The 18,498-nt window shown below is 37.3% G+C and overlaps 2 protein-coding genes across 2 annotated transcripts; one reads left to right on the top strand and one right to left on the bottom strand.

The window, feature by feature from the left end:
* Nucleotides 1–366: 366 nt before the first annotated feature.
* Nucleotides 367–2,634, bottom strand: mis12 (MIS12, kinetochore complex component). Its single transcript, XM_005804237.2, has 2 exons — nucleotides 2,184–2,634; nucleotides 367–866 (listed from the first exon to the last, which is right to left on the bottom strand). The coding sequence occupies exons 1-2, from the start codon at nucleotides 2,586–2,588 to the stop codon at nucleotides 579–581; spliced, it is 693 nt and encodes a 230-aa protein (XP_005804294.1). The 5' UTR covers nucleotides 2,589–2,634; the 3' UTR covers nucleotides 367–578.
* Nucleotides 2,635–4,459: 1,825 nt separating this feature from the next.
* ppm1g (protein phosphatase, Mg2+/Mn2+ dependent 1G) lies at nucleotides 4,460–17,441 on the top strand. Its single transcript, XM_005804209.3, has 14 exons — nucleotides 4,460–4,596; nucleotides 4,854–4,982; nucleotides 6,479–6,548; nucleotides 7,196–7,281; nucleotides 8,260–8,389; nucleotides 8,469–8,583; nucleotides 8,670–8,860; nucleotides 10,377–10,561; nucleotides 10,658–10,783; nucleotides 11,954–12,056; nucleotides 13,532–13,663; nucleotides 13,775–13,904; nucleotides 13,986–14,085; nucleotides 15,934–17,441. The coding sequence occupies exons 2-14, from the start codon at nucleotides 4,872–4,874 to the stop codon at nucleotides 16,102–16,104; spliced, it is 1,650 nt and encodes a 549-aa protein (XP_005804266.1). The 5' UTR covers nucleotides 4,460–4,596; nucleotides 4,854–4,871; the 3' UTR covers nucleotides 16,105–17,441.
* The last annotated feature ends 1,057 nt before the right edge of the window (nucleotides 17,442–18,498 follow it).

Below are 18,498 nucleotides of genomic sequence, written 5' to 3'. Positions count from 1 at the left end.
TTGTCTTTTTCAACACCCGACCGCGCATCAGCCTATGACCATTTTTAAAGTGAAATCAATAGAAGCCATATTAGGATACAGATGTGTTTTCAGACTAGCTTTAAAGGAGCTCAGGTTGTTTTGACGGCCGTCATGGCGGAGTGGGCGGCATTCTGGAGAGCGTGACGTCACGTGCAAAGGAACAATAGTTATGTCATACTGATGCAATAGTGTATGGGAAAAAAATGCAATTAAATAAATTGTTAAAGGAGAGGGCTGTGAACCAGTTTGTAAAATGTAAAAAAAAAAAAAATTCAAATCATCAAAATGACGGTCATTTAACTGTAAAATCCAAGTAATTACAACATATTGACTAATTAAGCAACATTCTGGGTCAACTGGTAAAGTTCATTTATTTGACACAGATGCATTTCTCCAAACTGAGTAACACATGGACACGGCGCCCCCTACTGGAGAACAATGGCATTTCTTCTTGTGAAAAAATTGACTCAGAAATCAGTGAGCTTCTGCGTCTGTCATTTTATTGTGTACATATATAGCCCTCTAAACATTAAAAAAAACATCCCCTCAATGTTCTATTATTTACATTGCAGCTCAGTGTTTCTGCTGTGGACCAGAACCTCATTGACGGCCTTCTGCAGTTTCTTGACGGACTGCATGACGAGGCGGAAGCTTTCCTGGAAGTTTCCGTTCCCTTCCTTCGCCCAGGCTGCCTGCGTCTCTCTGACCCAGGACAGGATGTCGTCCAGCTGCTGCTGAACCTCCCTCTGCTCCTCCAGCTCGGCCAGCAGAGCTTGTCTGGCACAGACCTCTGCCTCGTAGGCTCTGTGGAGGTCTGCCAGCGACGACTCGAGCTTCAGCACTTCCTGGATGGAGCAGCACCAACAGAGAAGTTAGATTTATCACGTAGAAACGATTGAGACACAAAACAACTACAGATGTTGTCATTATTTGTTGCTGAACAAGGTGCTAGATAAGACTAGAGCTGGGCAAAAAGTATATTTTATCAATTAATCAAAGTTTTGGTTTTTGAAGATTTAATTTTTGGAAAATCTGGAATTTTTTTCCATACTAATGCACTTTTTGAGTTTCCATCAATCAGAGTGATGTCAGCATGCACAGGGCCACCATCTTGTTTGTCAAGCATGTTTTAAAACTTTTATTTTAAATTTAGGTAAACTCTACAATGGAATATTATGACCAGGCTAAAAATTACTGCTGTGTTAAAAGATTAATACTTAATCTTTTAACACATCAGTATCAAATTATTATCAGTAGCATGATTTGAAATGATCACACAAACAACTATTTCAAAGAAATAACCACATGAATTGAGTGGATTATGTCAGATCATGTTAACTAATGTTTGTTCTCGTAAAAAAAAAAAAACATCTTATAATCTCAATAAGCTTTTTCTGTTAGAATTATAACTGTATTCTTGCAATTAAACAAAAATTATTGTAGTCTGGCCCTAATAATCCATTGTACAGAAGGATGATTTTAGAAACCAAGCAAAACAAAAATTGTCCCTTTAAGGCACAGCTTCACCTGCCAGCATAACAACAAACCTTCACACACAGCCAGAGCTGCAATTAAATGGTTTTATATTTTTCAAAACAACCCAAAAGCAAGACTAAAGTTATTAATAGCATAAAATCACAATAGACTAACAAAATGTGAAAAGTATTTATCTAAATTAGTCCAACTTAGGCCTGCCACAATGACAGATATTGTGGATGATATTGTTGTTGCGATAAATGATACTATTGTTGCTTTAAGATATTTTTTAGTAATATACCAATGATGGCTTAACGATACAAGAGAACGCATTCTCAGAGATCAATAATCTTTAAATTCTAGTCAACATTTAATACTGGAACTGGAAGACATTTTAAATATTAAAAATCAATAAAGAAAACAACAGAAACAACAAATATAATGAATTATGAAGTCTCTGTAAACAAAATTGTCCTTCAAAAAAAAGGTCTAGTTCAGATCGAAGCACCAGACTGAAAACTTTTGTCATCTAATTTTTGACCAAGTGAAAAAACGATAAATCGTGCAAAAGGAAATTACTGAGCTGGTTTTAATCATGCGATTAATCGACTTATTGCGACAGGCCTAGACTCCCATTCACTGTTGTGAAACAGAGACGGTATTTATTAACCCTTCCGTTCCCTCACCTGTACATCCTGGGGGTATTTCTCATGGGGCTGGTCCTCGGGCAGCAGGACATTCGGTGGTATGGTGAAACATCGGCTCATTAGCAGCGCCTCCATCCGCTCCGACAGCTGCTTGAAGCGCTTCTCCAGGAACTGCTGCAGCTGGCGGGTGCACTCTCTGGCCCGGGTCCGGAGCAGCTCCTCGGGCACATCCGTCCCGCTCTTCCCCAGCTCCCTGACACACACCTTCTCCACCAAGGCTAAAGTGTCGCACAGGCTTTCGTGGAAGGAGCTGTGGATCCGAACCATGCAGGTCTGAGGGGTGAAGCAGAAAAACTGCGTTTCGTAGAGTTTTAGTGCCGAAGAAGAGAAGCGGTCACTTTCTTCCTCGTCAGTTTTCATATCTGACTCCGTTTCCCGCGCCATATTGAACTAGCGACGACGCTTCTTCTTCTTCTTCTTCTTTAGACGTTAGCGGCAGTTTACATCCATTATTGTAGCACTACTGCCATCTGTTGAATCCCCAAATTGTCCCAATGAGCCCAGTATTTTAAAAAAAATAAAAATCTTCTCTTTCCCCTCATTACTATTTATCTGATCAACCACATTCTCAAATTTCAATCCCCTATTAAAACCTATTTCGTTTTCAGTAATCTTCTTTGATTCACATATTTCCTACAACTAATAAAAACATGTTCCAGTGTTTCTACAGTATTACACCAACTACATAAACCAGTAAGGTGTTTCCCCATCTTAAAAAGAGTGCCATTCAAAAAACTTTGACCAGTTTTTATTCTATTTATAATTATCTCCTGCCTCCTGTTTATTCCTCTAATTCTTACAACACCAACTGTATTTTGTATCCTATGTAAATGACTTTCCATTCATTTCATTGTCCCACCTAATTTTCCATAGCTTCTTACTTTCTTTCCAAACTATACTTTTGCCTTTAGATTTAGATAACGTTACTGGCATATCAATATCTTATTTTTTTAACAACCTCCTGAGCCAACCTGTCTGCTCCTTTATTACCCAAAATACCTACACAAGCAGCAGATAAGGAATCACTACAAACTATTATTTTACTTATTTTAGTATCCTCCACCCATTCTAAAGCTAGTAATATAGTACATAAATCTACTGCATATGGACTCAGATAATTAGATGTTATTTTTGAAATATTAATCTTTAATTCAGAAACCACTTCAGGTTTTTGATCTTTTGAATCATCAGTATAAATTTTTAAATAACAATTATATTTAGTCTGTATTCAATTATAAAATTCTTGGCCAATATTTTTGATATTTATTTTCTTAATATTTGATAATGTATTTCCATGTCCATGTAGGTCTCAAAGGCCTTAATGTGAAGTAAATTCTTTGTTATATACATTAAATCCCCAACTCATCCAAAACTATTGACTTGTTCATTTCCTCTCTCCCAAAACTTTTCTGATACTTTCTTAACTGGATGATCTTCATTAAATTTATCCAATAATTAACTATTATCTGCTGTCTTCTGATACATAATGACATTTCTCCTGATTCTAATTGTAAAGTACTGGAGTTGACTCATCAGAAATTTCACTCAAGAGTAATACTTCATAATAAAATTACTCAAGTAAAAATATAAAAGAAGTACTGAATAGTAAAAATACTTCTAAAAGTAAATTATAATGGCACAAATGTAACAAGTTACTACCCAACTCTGCCAGTCTATGGTTTGACTTGTTGGAAAAAGGAATCTGTTTGGAACAACTGATCAATTTATTACAATGGTGTATTAGTGCCATTAAAAGAAGAAGAGTAAATTCCCCCAAGAAAACTCAGCAGATTTTTCGATTAAATTCAGAAATTTTCTAGAAAAACAAGGAAATTTCAGAGTTTGAACAGTCAAAAATGTGAAACTCAGAAAGGCCCATGCTTTTTCTAGAAAGTTTCTTAGATTAATCTCAAAATACCTTAGTGTTTTCTAGCACATTTTTGACTTTGTACTCATAAATTTCTTTTTTTTTTTTCTTGAAGAATTTCTGAGACAAATCTCAACATTTCAGAGATTTTTTTCTAGCACATTTTCGACTTTTGGAGCTCAGAAATTTCCAATTTCTTTCTAGAAAATTTCTCAGTTATTTTGGTCTGAAATGTACTCATTTTTTCTATCTACAATGGTTCTAATACTGCATCATAATTTATGAATATTTTCCAGAGGTACGTCAGTACATTGCGTATTTCACAGTCAGTCCGGTAGGTGGCGGTAATGCGCCTTTCAAATGGTTTACCAACCAGCTCGAGGTGAACAGAAGAGGAAGTAAAAGTAGCAGTAGCAGAAGGAGAGGGAGGAGAAGACAGCGGCTTTTATCGCCACACGTGTAATAATTTCTATGTGAATCTACCCTCTTCACCTTTTATAAGCTAAACCTGCTCGGACAGAAAAGGTAGGTTTGCTGCGGCTCAGCGTGCCGCCTCTCGGAGGCTGCTTTCGGGTCCCACTGGAAGTTGAGCCGGTTTGGCTGCTGTTAGCACCGAGCTGGTGCCTTTTTACTTTTTGTTGTGCAGTTGCTAACTGCAGCTAGCTGGTTAGCGGCGGTAACCTGCGGAGCTGCTCAAATAAGACCAAACTTCACCCACTGATACTCCCGTGTCTTTACTAAAGGAACTAACTTGTGCTGTCACCCTCTCTCCCGGTGGGAAGCCACTGTAGACGAAGACCATGGGGGCATATCTGTCGCAGCCGAACACGACCAAGACCTCCTCCGACGGCGGCAACACCAGCATGAGCTACGGCTTCTCTGCCATGCAGGGCTGGCGGGTCTCCATGGAGGTGAGGCAGAGTCGTTCACCCCTCAACCATCATGGCAGCTCGTTCACTGAACGACGAGAAATCTGCCTTCAGTGATTAAAAAACCAGCGCATCAAAAACATGTTAAACGCCTGTTTGATTATATCGAGGAGAGGTGTTTTAAAAATAAACCCAGGAAAACAACATTTATGCAGACATTTCACTAAACCATCTGACCTCGTGTGACATCCCATCCTCTTAATATCCTCTGTTAGCCGGCATTCATGGACATCAGTCATTCCTGTAACTGGGATCCATCTATTAGACATGAAACATTAGTTATTGGGTTATCTTTACATGCCAACTTACATTTAAAAGAATATTGTTGGCAAATCAAAGCAAAATGTCTGTATATCATTTAATTACTTCAAACAAGATGTTTGAATCTTGAATTTTGCATTTGCAAACATAATTCTCAAAATGTATTAATTTATAGCATAAGAGATGCATTTAAAAAATTTTAATCATTCCTAAAAGTATTTTATTGTCAAATATTAATGAATCACAGACACTTAACATATTATGAAATCACCAGCCTGTCTGGAGAGTTTAAAATATCTCACAGGGTTTCCCCCAGTGTAATATAAGCCTGGTGGGCCACCAGACTATACGTTCCCCCCCCACCAGGCTTAGCATTACTTAAGTCTTTTTAAAAGGTTTGCATTCTTTAAGACAGTGTTATAGTTAGTGTTAATCTTCCAATCTTTCAATAACACATAATTATCAAGTGATATTTTGAAATTTCCTGTCAACTTTAAACATTTTTTAACTCAAAAAAAAAATTTTTTTGAGTTGAATGAATGACTGTACTAGCACCCAACCGGCAGTCTGGTGTCTGGTGGTTCATGCCCTATGATTGTTTACTTAATCATGGGGCATTTGTTCCATCACTTGCTTTGTATTACAGTGAGCATAAATTTATGTAGAAATGCCAGTTCTTTCGTCGCATCACCATCTCTAGGTGTGCAATGGAAGAGGAAATTGATCCATACTTGATCATGGACCCCCATCTAGCAAAACATTGTTAGACTGAATGAGCTCCTTTGTTTGGGTTGTCCTTCACAAAGAATGTTATAATGTTTCCCCATATTGAGCACATGTTTTGCTCTTTGCTGTTCTTGTGGTATGCAGAGAAAAAGTAAGGAAACCGTTATAATGGAAGAGAGCGTGCATTTAATGAATCACATGGAGCAAACGCTAGCAAAACAAACATATGAACCTAAGAGTTGCGCAACTGGGTGAGTTGCAGTCTTGCTGTAGAGATAAACGGTCAATACAATGAAGAAAGTTGACCCTAAATTTGATGTAATTTTCATATTTATTTCTGAAGGCTTATGAAATTTAGATTGAGTCTTAAACTATTAGCTCTGTTTTTGTTTTTATTATTTGTAAAATGTATTTGTCACTTCTGAACATAAAATTGACCCCTTTTCCCCACCAGCCTTTTCTTGATGTTTTGATTCATTTCATTTTTTCAGGACGCTCACAACTGCATCCCAGACTTTGATGAAGAGACGGCCATGTTTGCTGTGTATGATGGCCATGGAGGTAATTAAATTTAAATATTGTTTTTTAAGTGAAATCGAAGTTTATACAGATTATATCTCAGTTTTCTTCATTTTGAATGCGGCTACATTTTCTATTTAATTTTATGAAGTTGCTCATTTATTGATGTTGGTTAGTTGTGTGTTTATTTTAACTTGTGAATGTTGTTTGGATAACTTCTACTGGCATGTTTCCATCTCAAATGTGACGCACAATAAACCATGTTTATACCATTGAGTTAATAATTTTTTAAAATCTTGTATATTGAAACCACAGGTGCTGCAGATGCTTCAGGTTTTACTCATGTGACAAAGATTCATCGTTAGACCAAACAATATAGAAGTGTTATGCGTTTCCTTATTTACAGCTAGTTTTCACTTCCTAAGCCATTGTAAAAACATTTGGTGTGAATTTATACATAATAAATGTTTTTATTATCTGAAACAAAGAAATCTGAAGAAGTGTTGTTCTAAAATGGAATCGGGGAAACTCGTGCAAATTTTATTGTCTGATTAGCAAACTTTGTTTTAGTCTGTTTACTTTATGACAGCTCAGCTGTTTTTCTGTAGTTTCCATGGCGATCTGATTTGTTTGCTTTACATGCCACTCTCCTATCCTGAGGGTTTATACCGCCTGCTGCTGTCATTTAGGTGAAGAGGTGGCTCTGTATTGTTCAAAGTATCTTCCTGACATCATCAAGGAGCAGAGGACATACAAAGACGGGAAGCTGCAGAAGGTGAAGAGCTGATAAATTGGAAACCAATTAAAAAGTTGTTTAATCTCAAATGAGAACTCGTATCACTTTAAAGTTAAAAACTTGACTTTTTAATCCAGGGTTTGTACTGGTCCTTGAAATACTTGAAAATGCTAAAAGATTAGTTGTTGTAAATGTTTGGAAAATGTTTGATATTTAAATCTTAAAGTTGGAAAACATTAGGTATTTTCATAAATCTAATACACATTTTTTTCTCACTGTCTGAAGTTAAATCAGATTAAACTTTTCTTATTTATAGAATTACCAAAATTATTTCTATTTGCTAAATACCAAATAACTTAACAAGAACATTTTTAGAGATTTTTTTAAACTTTCTTTGTATTTTTTTAAACATTTAATTTGAACATGAAAGTTGTTTACCTTTACATGATTATTTTGGAATATTTTATTGTAATTAATATTTGAGTCAATAACTTACTAATCTGTGTAACTGTTGGCTAATATTTCATATATCAAACAACGTTATTGAAATTGTGAAAAGATAAATCTCTTCCAATGCCTTCTCTGTGTTGCCAATGAAGAGATGCAAAAACAACCAATCAGAGCCGAGGGGAGGGTCTTAGCGCTGTCAATCAACATCTTGAACACGCTGCTAAATGTACATACGTCGAACAAACAGCTCTTCGTTACAGAAAAACAGCGATGCTAACTAACCTTAGCATCCACAACAAGCTATGATAGGTGCAGCTTAGGAGAGGGGGTTGATTGACAGCAATAAGACCCGCCTCCTGGCTCTGATTGGTTGTTTCTAGATGGCACTGGTAGAAGAGGAGTTCAAATAAAAAATTTTTAAAAATCCAGCAGATTATCTCTCGCTAACAAGTTATGCTTGTTACGCTAACAAGTTTCAACAAATTTGTAAAAAACAAAAAATTTATAACGGACACATACTGCAGCTTTAAGGACACTTTCCAAAGCGGACATTATTCATGCTTTCAGGCGCTGGAAGACGCATTTCTAGCCATTGATGGCAGAATAACCACAGAGGAGGTCATCAAGGAGCTGGTGCAGATCTCCGGTCGCCCCGTCGAGGAGCCGCCGTCTGAGAAGGTGGCAGAGGAGGACGACTGTAAGCTCATAAAACCTCTGATGTCTATAAGTGCAACATCAACACAGTTTGACTGTGATCCTGTTTCTCCTTATGTCAGTGGACAACGAGGAGGCAGCGTTGCTCCATGAAGAGGCCACCATGACCATAGAGGAGCTGCTGGTTCGCTACGGCCAGAACCTCAACGCCGTCAAACACGCAGCGGCAGCCGCCAGGTACTCCAGAAACGACATTCACAGGTTTTACTGCAGCAGAGGGAAGGGAGTCCCTGAAGTTCAGTGTTCTTTTCCATTTTCCTCAGCGGTGCAGCTAAGAAGGCCTCCGCCCAGAACGCAGAGGTCTCAAAGGATAAAGGGGAAGATGCTGAGAAGAAAGGAGTGAATGGAGAGGTGAACGAAGAGGAGGGTGATGGGAAAGTGAAGGAAGGAGCGGCATGTGGGTCCAAACTGAGAGCCTGTCGGAGAACGGGAGGCAGTGAGGGGAGCAGTTCAGGTAAAATTACATTTCTTCATTCATTCAGGGTTCATACGGGTGCTTCAAAATACTTGAATCTCAATGAGATGTTTGTTTGGAAAGTGCTTAATTTCTGTATGAAGTCCTTGAAAGTGCTTGATATTCAAATTGCACAGTTTTAATAATAAATTGGAATCTGTTAAATATGTTTAGATATTTTCATACACCTAATAAAAAGACACTTTTTTTCTCACTGTCTGAAATCAAATCAGACTTTTGTTTTAGAGAATTACCAAATTTATTTGACTTTGCTAAAAGCCATAAAACTTCACAAGAACTTTTTATTAGACATTTTTTTTGTAACTTTGTATATTGTGTTTAAAAACTTAATTTGAACAGGAAAGTCATTTACATTAGCACAATTAGTCTGGATTGTTTAAATGTAATGAATATTTATTCTTAATAACTCAATGAGTTATTGGTCTGTATATTTAAATAAAGTTTGGCTCTTATTTTATGTTAAACAACATTAATGAAAGTAACATTAATTTTGTGAAATTAGTGTTTTGTAATAGGGTGTGTGAGAGAGACATTTCATTTCCAAACATTTAATTTTATTTTAGTTTACCGTGTCCTTGATGTAGATTCTAAAATACAATTATAAGACATTATTAATAACAGTAACAAATTATATTATGTGTAATTCTTCTATGTTCGTCTCATGTCTAGTAGTTTGACTTCATGACAGAAACATTCAGGTTTAGTGTATTTATTTTAACAAAAGAGGAAATCAAGTTGGTGGTTAACATCAGTCCAGCAGCTTCTGCCTCTACACATTAAATAAAATACAATAAATAACCTTAAACAAACTACAGAGCAATATCTCCCAATGAGCAGTTAGCAGCAGTTAATGTTTGTAAAATTAAACATAGCTAAAATGGACAACATTAATAACAGTTAAAAAACATGCCAAAATTACTCTTGAAACACTGTGTATTGTTAAATTAGTCTAAAATCTATGCTAAAAAATAATATTTGTGACAAAAACAGAGCTGGTTATAATACATATTAGGTACAAATAGCAACAGAAGAAGGGGGGAGGAGCTGTCAGTTACCGGTTGCTATGGTAACCACCAACTGCCAAGAGCAGCCTAACAGAACCTAAAGCACCAATAAATGTCTGAAGAAACAACTTGTTGATTATACAAAATAAAGTCAGAGAATGAATAAACTAATTTTGAGAAACCTCACTTCTTTAATATTGTTAAAATAAAAGCCTATTACATATATAATACTGGACTTTTAGTTGATGATGAACTTAACTTAAAAAGGAACAATACAATTCAAACATTAATGTCAACATTTGATGACAGATTATAGCAAATGCTAATTCACATCTGCAGTTCATTAGTATTTTTTACCTCCAAAGTGTGGTGTTGGGGGAAAAAAACCACACCAAGTGTTTGAATTTTATTGTGAAAGTGTACAAAACCTGTCCAGAGGTCTTCATAAAGTAGAGATTTATTTCTTCTTATTCTTCTTCACTTTGTTGCAGCTGTGAGCGGAGAGTCGGGAAGCTCCAACGGAGAGGAGAAAGCTGGGAAAGCAGAAGGAGACGCCGGGCCTTCCTGCTCCTCTGCGTCGTCAAAAGCTACTGGAGACTCAAAATCCAGATTCTTTGACGACAGTGAAGAGTCTGAGGAGGGAGAAGAGGAGGAGGAGGAGGGGAGCGACGAAGAGGTGAGAAGAGCAGACCAGAATAAACTGCGAAAGTTCACACTGAATCACTTTGTTGAGCTTTGCTTCGACTTTTTCTGTTTTTCTGTTTCCTCTCAGGACGGGAGCGACGAGGAAGAAGCAGACACCAGTGAGCTGGAGGAAGAGGACACAGAGGAGGGAGAGGAAGACTCTGAGGATGAAGAGGAGGAGATGTGTCTACCAGGAATGGATGGAAAAGAAGAGGTCTGTAGAAACATTAGATATTTTGCTCTTGAATTACAATATTTAGGTGGATTCATTACAGATTCACAAATACAGATTGGATAAACTTTGAGGAAGAGTTCATCCACTTCTTAATGAACTCAAATTAGCTACGAAGAGCCTCAGTCTTCTGTACAGACAGATGTTGCTGCACATCTGCTTCCTGATTAGTCCAAGCTGTGATGTTGACGTGTGAGGAGCTGGTGTCTCGTTTTGCCGCCGCTGGGAAGTTACAACATGATGTGCATCACAGAGTCAGAAAATGAAGAAAAAGATGGTGTTTCTGTTCAAGAGGCTAAACTACAAGACCCATAATGCAAAGCAGCAGAAAGCCACGTTGGAGGGATTTATACTCATTCGATCCGTACTGTTGGCTCATTTGCACTGAAGAAATATTTCCAGATTATCCTTAAAAGTTTATCAATTAAAACACTGTTATATGATTACATGTTTCCTTAATTTTCTCGATGAATAGTAATCATCATTAGAATTGTCACAATAAGCAAGAAATCAATTAATTGCATAATAAATTGAAGTAAGCTCAATAATTTTAACTTGGACAACAGTCTTTAAAGAGAGGCTCCCCTTTATTATTGTTGGAAAGCCGCCATTTTGAAAAAGTGAAAACATTTGACACCTAGCACTTGGTTTGCACTACCTGCCTCTTTTGCCTGTTTTCCTTCTCTAAGCTAAATTATTTTTTTAAAATGCTATTTTGGTTACCACGGCTTCATTGTCCATGTTAATTATTATTGTTTTGGATATTTAAAATGTTTTCCAGTTTCAGTGTTAAATATTCTTTAGAAATTAAAGGGTTTTTTTATCTAAGAGTGGGAATACTTGGAAATTATTATGGAAAATCAACATTTTTATTATGAAAAGATTTTTAGCTCGATAAATGTTAAATGAAATCATCCCTATTTGGATAAGAAAAGGCTGTTGAGAATGTCTTCCCAATCTTTTATCAGTTGTAATTTAAACAAACCACATACAGTATCTGTTTCAGCTAAACCTGAATTACACTTTCTTAAAAAAAGCAGATTATTGAAGCAAAACAACTGGTTTAAAATATTTAGATTTTAGTTGACTGGTTAAAATGTTTTTTGTTCTTGTATCTTTAACGGGCCGGCCCGTCCTCCATGTTTGTTTCAGCCCGGCTCGGACAGCGGCACCACAGCCGTTGTGGCTCTGATCCGAGGGAAGCAGCTGATCGTGGCCAACGCCGGCGACTCGCGCTGCGTTGTGTCTGAACGAGGTAAATCCACTCTGCTTTTCAAGTGTTCATGTTGTGAAATGGCGGTTAAATGCAGCAACTTGAGCGTTGCCATGGTGACCCTCACCAACCTAGGCTTCCAACTGCTTCTATATTCTGGATTTTTCTTCATTTCTCCACTGGTTTCTTTTTGTCTGAATGCTATTAGCTGGTTTAGTTGCAAATGTGGAGGGATTGTAACATAAAAATAGATTTTAAGATTACAAATTACACGCAAAGAGCCCTATCCCACATGGAAAACTGATTCCGGCTGTTTAACTCGGAGAAGTCAGACTTAATTTAAAGGTATTGTAATGATTTAAGGTGGTATTACAGAGATAATGGTTAACTGTAGCAAACTTTTTTCTGAAGAAAAGTTGGATAAGAAATCTGATAAATGTTTTAAATGGAACTTATTATGCAAAATTCACATTTTTGTACCGTATTTTCCGGACTAAGAAGTGCATTTAAAAGCCTTTAATTTTATCAGAAAACAACAGTATGCCTTACAATCCGGAGCACCTTACATATTGTTATGGAGTAAAACAGCGCCTTCTAGTGAATTAATATGGATTTATTCTGGTTGTGCTTTAAAAAAAGAACACCCTGAAGTTTTTGTGCAATTAGTTTTTGATGTCTAGAAAACGAGCTGTCTCAAGTCACAGCACTGTGCCGTTGCATAGCAACCCAAGTGGAGTGCTAGCACATTTGATCAGTTGGTTTTACTGCTACATGAGCTCTACAATAGCTGCTGGGAAAGTCAAGTGTTTGGTTGTTGACTTACCTTCCAGAAACCACTTGCTGCTTTCTTTTTCTTAACATTGTTTTTTGTCATTTTGGAAATTTACATAGATTGAACATTTATACCCCTTCTAACAAAACAAATACACAGCATCTAGTTGGACAAAGGCAGTTAAATGATAATAAAAGAAGAGCATAACCTAATATGAGTACATCACCATTAAATGAAGAGATGATTACAATAATCATAAATTTGGTGCCTTTTATTTCTTTGGTCAGCTGGTTTTACTTCTGTATTTGTCGTACAATGGCTGCTGGAAAAGACAAGCGTTTTCTTGTTGATTTACCAAGAAATCACTTGCTGCATTCTTGTTGGTTGTGCAGGATGCTCCACTTCTGCTTTCAGAGATGTATGGTTGCATAGCTGAGCATCATTTTGAAGCCATTTTCATGTGCAAATGGAAATGACTTCTAGTATAAACATTGAGTTGGGACCAACAGCAGCTTATTTGGATTTAAAGTGACAAGACGTCCTAAAACAGCTCAATCTGAGAGGAGCTTCACACAGGCAGAACTGAGCAGAATAAAATCTCATAATCTAAGAATAATTTTGTGCAAAAATGTAATGAACATGTTTTGCATAGACGAAAACTGAACTTGTTCAAGGAAGGATAATAGGTCTCCTTTAAAGACTTCCAGCTGCTTTGTATGAAATAAAAAGAGCTGTGTGTCTCCAGGCAAAGCAGTGGACATGTCCTACGACCACAAGCCAGAGGACGAGGTGGAGCTGACGCGCATCAAGAACGCTGGAGGGAAGGTGACCATGGACGGACGGGTCAACGGAGGACTGAACCTCTCCAGAGCCATCGGTGTGAACCTTTTAGATTCAACTCTGAAATTAATTCAACTCTTCTCAAACTTGTTTTTGCCACCTAAAACAAGCGAGTTGGTCAATGTGGATTCTTCACGTTGACTTTCAGGCGACCACTTCTATAAGAGGAACAAGTCGCTGCCGCCAGAGGACCAGATGATCTCTGCCATGCCCGACGTCAAAGTTCTGACACTGAACGAAGAGCACGACTTCATGGTCATCGCCTGCGACGGCATCTGGTGCGTCAGACGTTACAAATGTGTTTTATAGTTAAAACCTGCTTGGAGGAGCGTCTTTAAGGGCGTTTTCTATGACTGCAGGAATGTGTTGAGCAGTCAGGAGGTGGTGGACTTCATCAGTGAGAGGATCAAACCCGACCAGGACGGAAAAACCCGAGCCCTGTCCTCCATCGTGGAAGAGGTGAGAGCTTCTCACCAACGATTATTTTATCAATTAGATTTTTAAAAATTGGCACGATTTCTCATTTAACCACTTTAAAGATTTGCATCTCTAATAAAATGATTCAATTCAGAAACAATTTTTAAATCACAAACCAATGTCTTTATTGAGGCTGAGATTCTGTTTAAATTATGTGACCCTATATGAAAAGACAGCGTTAACAAATGAAACATTAATTTAAAACAATTAATGTTCCACACTGTATCAAATTCAATCAATTTATGCTCAAACAAAAATAGGTATGTGCTTGAAATTCTGTAGCTTAAATTACCAGTTTTGGGTCAAAGAATTATTAAAAATATAATAAGCAGACTGCGACAGACTGGCAACCTGTCCAGGATTTACCCCACCTCTCACCCAGAACGTTAACTGGAGATATGCAGCATCACCTCCCGACCCTGATGGGGACAAGGTTGTTAGAAAATGGATGGATGGATCATAAGCAGATAAAATGGGTTGACTGTTTTCTTTTTTTTTTTTTAGCATTTTGAATTGATTCAAAATTCCCAGAACTAGGATTTGAAATTTTCTGTAGAACAATTTATTTCCTGCATCGCTTTTTAGAAAATATATTAAAGAATGTAAAAGTTTAATAGCCTAAAATGCATTAACAGAGCATTTTTTTTAGTGAACGTTTGATCATTTCTAGATTTTAATTTTTAAAAAGACGCTCTGTTTATTTTATTTTATTTTATTTTTTTACAGAAATTTAACCAGATGAAATTAAAGTTTTGCCACTTTGGGTAGAACAGATTTACAAAGATATTTTTTAAAATCTTAAATGTATAATATATGTTTTCTTTTGTTTGCTTTTTTATTTCGTCTTAATTACTACTCAGGGTTATTTTTTAGCAAATAGTCTTTTCAGTTTCTATTTAATCTAACAATTATTCAACTATTAAATTAGTTAATGATTACTTCAATAAGCCTTAGTTTTTGTGTCGGGTTCATCTACCTCAGCATTCTCAAACTGAAAAAGAAGAGAGAGACAAGTGAGTTTTAGATTTACTTGCAAGGAGAACAGACAGGAGCGTGCTTCAGTTACAATCTCCTATCCGCTCTGAAGCAGCTCCTCCCGCACCCTTTCTTTTTATTTCCTTAGGGCGGTCCTAGTTACATAGCCTATTTAATTATCTTGAGTTAATCACATAGCATAGCTGCTTCTTCTGTTCTCTTGAGTCACAGGTGTGTTGCACCTACAAGCTGCCGTAATGTAGAGTGCAAAGTTCAGAGTTCTTGTTTACTTCCTTCTGTAGAATCAATGCAGGAACTGATGAACCCACAGAACAATGAGGTGTCCTCTGTATCCGTGGTCTCATGTACAGTTCCTCTGTCTCTGGTTCATAAACTTCGACCCTTAATCGTCCATCGTTTATTCTGCCACGTCAGTCATCACTCTTGCTGCAGACCATCTGGTATCAGCTCCCAATTTGACACGTTTAGATGTCTTCCTGCAAGCATCTCTCACATCACACATTCCAGAAGCAAACAGACAGAGTATTTATATTTGTAATTAATTTAAACATATCATTTTGTTTTGAAACGTTTCTTAATTTTACAGTTTTTGAATTATGCAAACATTGAACATTCAAAGACAAATAGAAAAAAAGTATAGAAATCATGAAAATGTTCAGTCATTTGGCATTTCTTCTAGTATTCCTTGTTTTTATTACCATTATTATTTAATGAAAAACTCCGTCTCTCCATTGTGTGAATTTCCTTAATTATTCCTTCCAGTCCAAAGGTGTTGATGCGTTTCACTATTGGTGCTGGCCGGTTCTTCACATTGCTCATTTAAATCCCAAACAGCTCCTGGACCACTGCTTGGCGCCGGACACGTCTGGAGACGGAACGGGATGCGACAACATGACCTGCATGATCGTGACGTTCAGGGCGCAGTCGGACAACACAAAGAAGAGGATGCTGCCGGAGGGCGGCGAGGAGGCCGGGAACAACAGCAAAAAGGCGAGAAGCGACTAAAGGAAGAGAGGAACTCCCCCAGAGGGAGCCGCTGGTCTCACGCTACCACAGACGCATTCTGTACAAAATGAAATCCTTACCTCACCGACATGATTTCCTCCCCGACGCCACAGAGAGCAACATCAGCTCCCCTGAGATCGTGTGCTTATGTTTTTTATCACTCACGCTCTGTTCTGGGTGGATCTCCACATCGACTCGCAGTGCAGCCGTTTCGTTTTATCAGTTCAGACTCTTTCTCTGGCCAACTCACCTTTCCTGCTTCAAGTAGCTTCAGTTTCCATTAATTTCTCAACTGAAGGCTGCAGTGCAAAGAGGAACCAGTCCACAGAAATAAGATTATTTCTCGACGCTCCAGTCGCTTCCCTGATCGGTTTAGTTCAGACTCGCCTGCGTCTGATTGGTGTGTTACTGTCGGACCTGCCGTTCTTTGTGGCGCTGCACCGTCACAGTGTCCCTGAAGGTGGTGCGGAGTATCCTGTAGCTGCTGTCAGTGAGTGAAGCGCACCATGTTCCGACTTCGGGTCGTTCCGTGTCCGTCTGAATGTGTCGGTTCCGTGTTCCGGGTTCCTCTCTCGTAAAATCCCAACTTGTGGCTCTGGTTTCGCTCATCACAAAGAGAGGGATGGATTATTTGCTCTTGTCCTTCGTATATCTATCTTTCCATTTAAGCATCCATCATTCACTAATAATTTTATTTTGTCTTGCTGATCTTGTAAAATGCCTTTTTCTCATTCCTGGTTTGTTTGTGTTGTTGAAAAGCCTGTAAATGTTCATGTGGGGAAAATTTTGTTGTTTTTGGAGCTCATAAAATTTCCACGGCAGAAAAACCGGCTCGTCTTCAGCACCTTCCTTTGTTCCCACTGTAAAACCTTTTAAGGATAATCTTTAGGACATGTATTTTAAGTAAAAAGAGATTATTTTTTTCATTTTTTTTGATGAAATCAGTTCTGTGGCGAATTTTAAAGAAGGATTTTCTTTTTCGCAAGCACATTCTGATAAAACCTTTGATAAAACCTGCTGGACTGTAGAAAGAAAGCACAAGGTTATTTTTTTGAGATGGAAACATTTTGAGGTTCAGAGCACCGAGGCTGTAACTGTTATTATTTTTCCTTTAGATTTTAATTTTCAGAAGTCTGATTTAAATTGATGTGACTGTAAGTTTCTAGTGTACTCTCTCATCAGCGTAACCTTTTTTCTGTACATAGGTTTTTCAATACTTGCAATCGAAGAAAGAAATGCTTTTTCTTTGTAATTGTGAGTCAGTGTGACATTTTGGTGCATACTCTTTTGACACCAGTATGTAAGTACATACAAATAAATTTTTTTAAATAATCACATTTACTTTGTGTGTTTTATGAATGCCTTAAAAATGCTGGTTGATGTTTCTTGTAGAAAATAAAATGAATATAGTTTTAAATAAGATGTACGGAGGCAAAGAGACCGTGGCTTAACAAAGTAATTGCTTCATTTCTCATTAGAGTTAAAACCTCATAGACTTCAGATGACAAGACCTGTTTTCTGTTGATAAAAAATGTAAAACTTAGCTAACTTTTTATCTGCTATAAGGACAGTCATGGTTATCTTTCCTTCTTGGTCCTTTGGCTCCACACTGTCTGAAGCTTTAGAGCTGCAGGTGTCCAAACTCACAGAACAAAAAATAACACATTTTTTAAAACCTAAAATCACAAAAGGTTTAATTGAGAATTTTTTTCTGCACAACAAATTAAGCATGAAACAAAGCAACAAAATAAATGGGATGTATGTCTTGTAATGTGTGAATTATTGCAGGTCCAAAATTTCAAAAGGGTTTCACGTTTTCATTACTGAAAGAAAGGTAACCAGTTTACGAGTTTATTTTGAGGTCGAGTTTGTCTCAAATGCTTGCAACTCGCTTTCCTAAAGAAACTGATTTTTAATGGTGTCATTACCTGGCAGCAGAGTATCTTTTATACAGCTCTGGAAAAATTAAGAGACCACTTAAAGAGATCAGTTTCTCTAATTTTACTCTTTATAGGTTTATGTTTGAGTAAAATGTACATTGTTCTTTATTCTATGAACTACTAACATGTCTCTGAAATTCCAAGCAAAAATTTAGAATTTATTTGCAGAAAGTGAGAAGTGGATAAAAATTAGGAAAAAGATGCAGAGCTTTCAGACCTCAAATAATGCAAAGAAAACAAGTTCATGTTCATTTAATACTAATGTTTTAACTCGGGGAAGAGTTCAGAAACCAATATTTGGAGGAATAACCAGGAGGTTTTCAATGGAGCTCAGTGCAGTGGGCTCTATTTTCCAGAGCTGTATAATCAACGATGTGCTAATTGGATGCAACAGATCAGTCATTGCTGAGGATTTTTCATTATAGTTCCCAAAAAAGTTTTTTAAAGTAAGTAC

The sequence above is a fragment of the Xiphophorus maculatus genome, chromosome 4 (genome assembly GCF_002775205.1).
Source record: "Xiphophorus maculatus strain JP 163 A chromosome 4, X_maculatus-5.0-male, whole genome shotgun sequence".
NCBI classification, from domain to species: domain Eukaryota; kingdom Metazoa; phylum Chordata; class Actinopteri; order Cyprinodontiformes; family Poeciliidae; genus Xiphophorus; species Xiphophorus maculatus.
This window is presented reverse-complemented; position numbering and strand designations above follow the sequence as displayed.

What these genes read in the sequence shown, in the direction of transcription:
- mis12 (XM_005804237.2), bottom strand. Translation starts at nt 2,588, where the DNA reads ATGGCGCGGGAAACGGAGTCAGATATGAAAACTGACGAGGAAGAAAGT. An exon ending in AATACCCCCAGGATGTACAG is followed by an intron (nt 867 to 2,183) that starts GTGAGGGAACGG and finishes TGCTCCATCCAG; the next exon opens with GAAGTGCTGAAGCTCGAGTC.
- ppm1g (XM_005804209.3), top strand. Translation starts at nt 4,872, where the DNA reads ATGGGGGCATATCTGTCGCAGCCGAACACGACCAAGACCTCCTCCGAC. An exon ending in GAACCTCTCCAGAGCCATCG is followed by an intron (nt 13,664 to 13,774) that starts GTGTGAACCTTT and finishes GTTGACTTTCAG; the next exon opens with GCGACCACTTCTATAAGAGG. An exon ending in ATCGCCTGCGACGGCATCTG is followed by an intron (nt 13,905 to 13,985) that starts GTGCGTCAGACG and finishes CTATGACTGCAG; the next exon opens with GAATGTGTTGAGCAGTCAGG.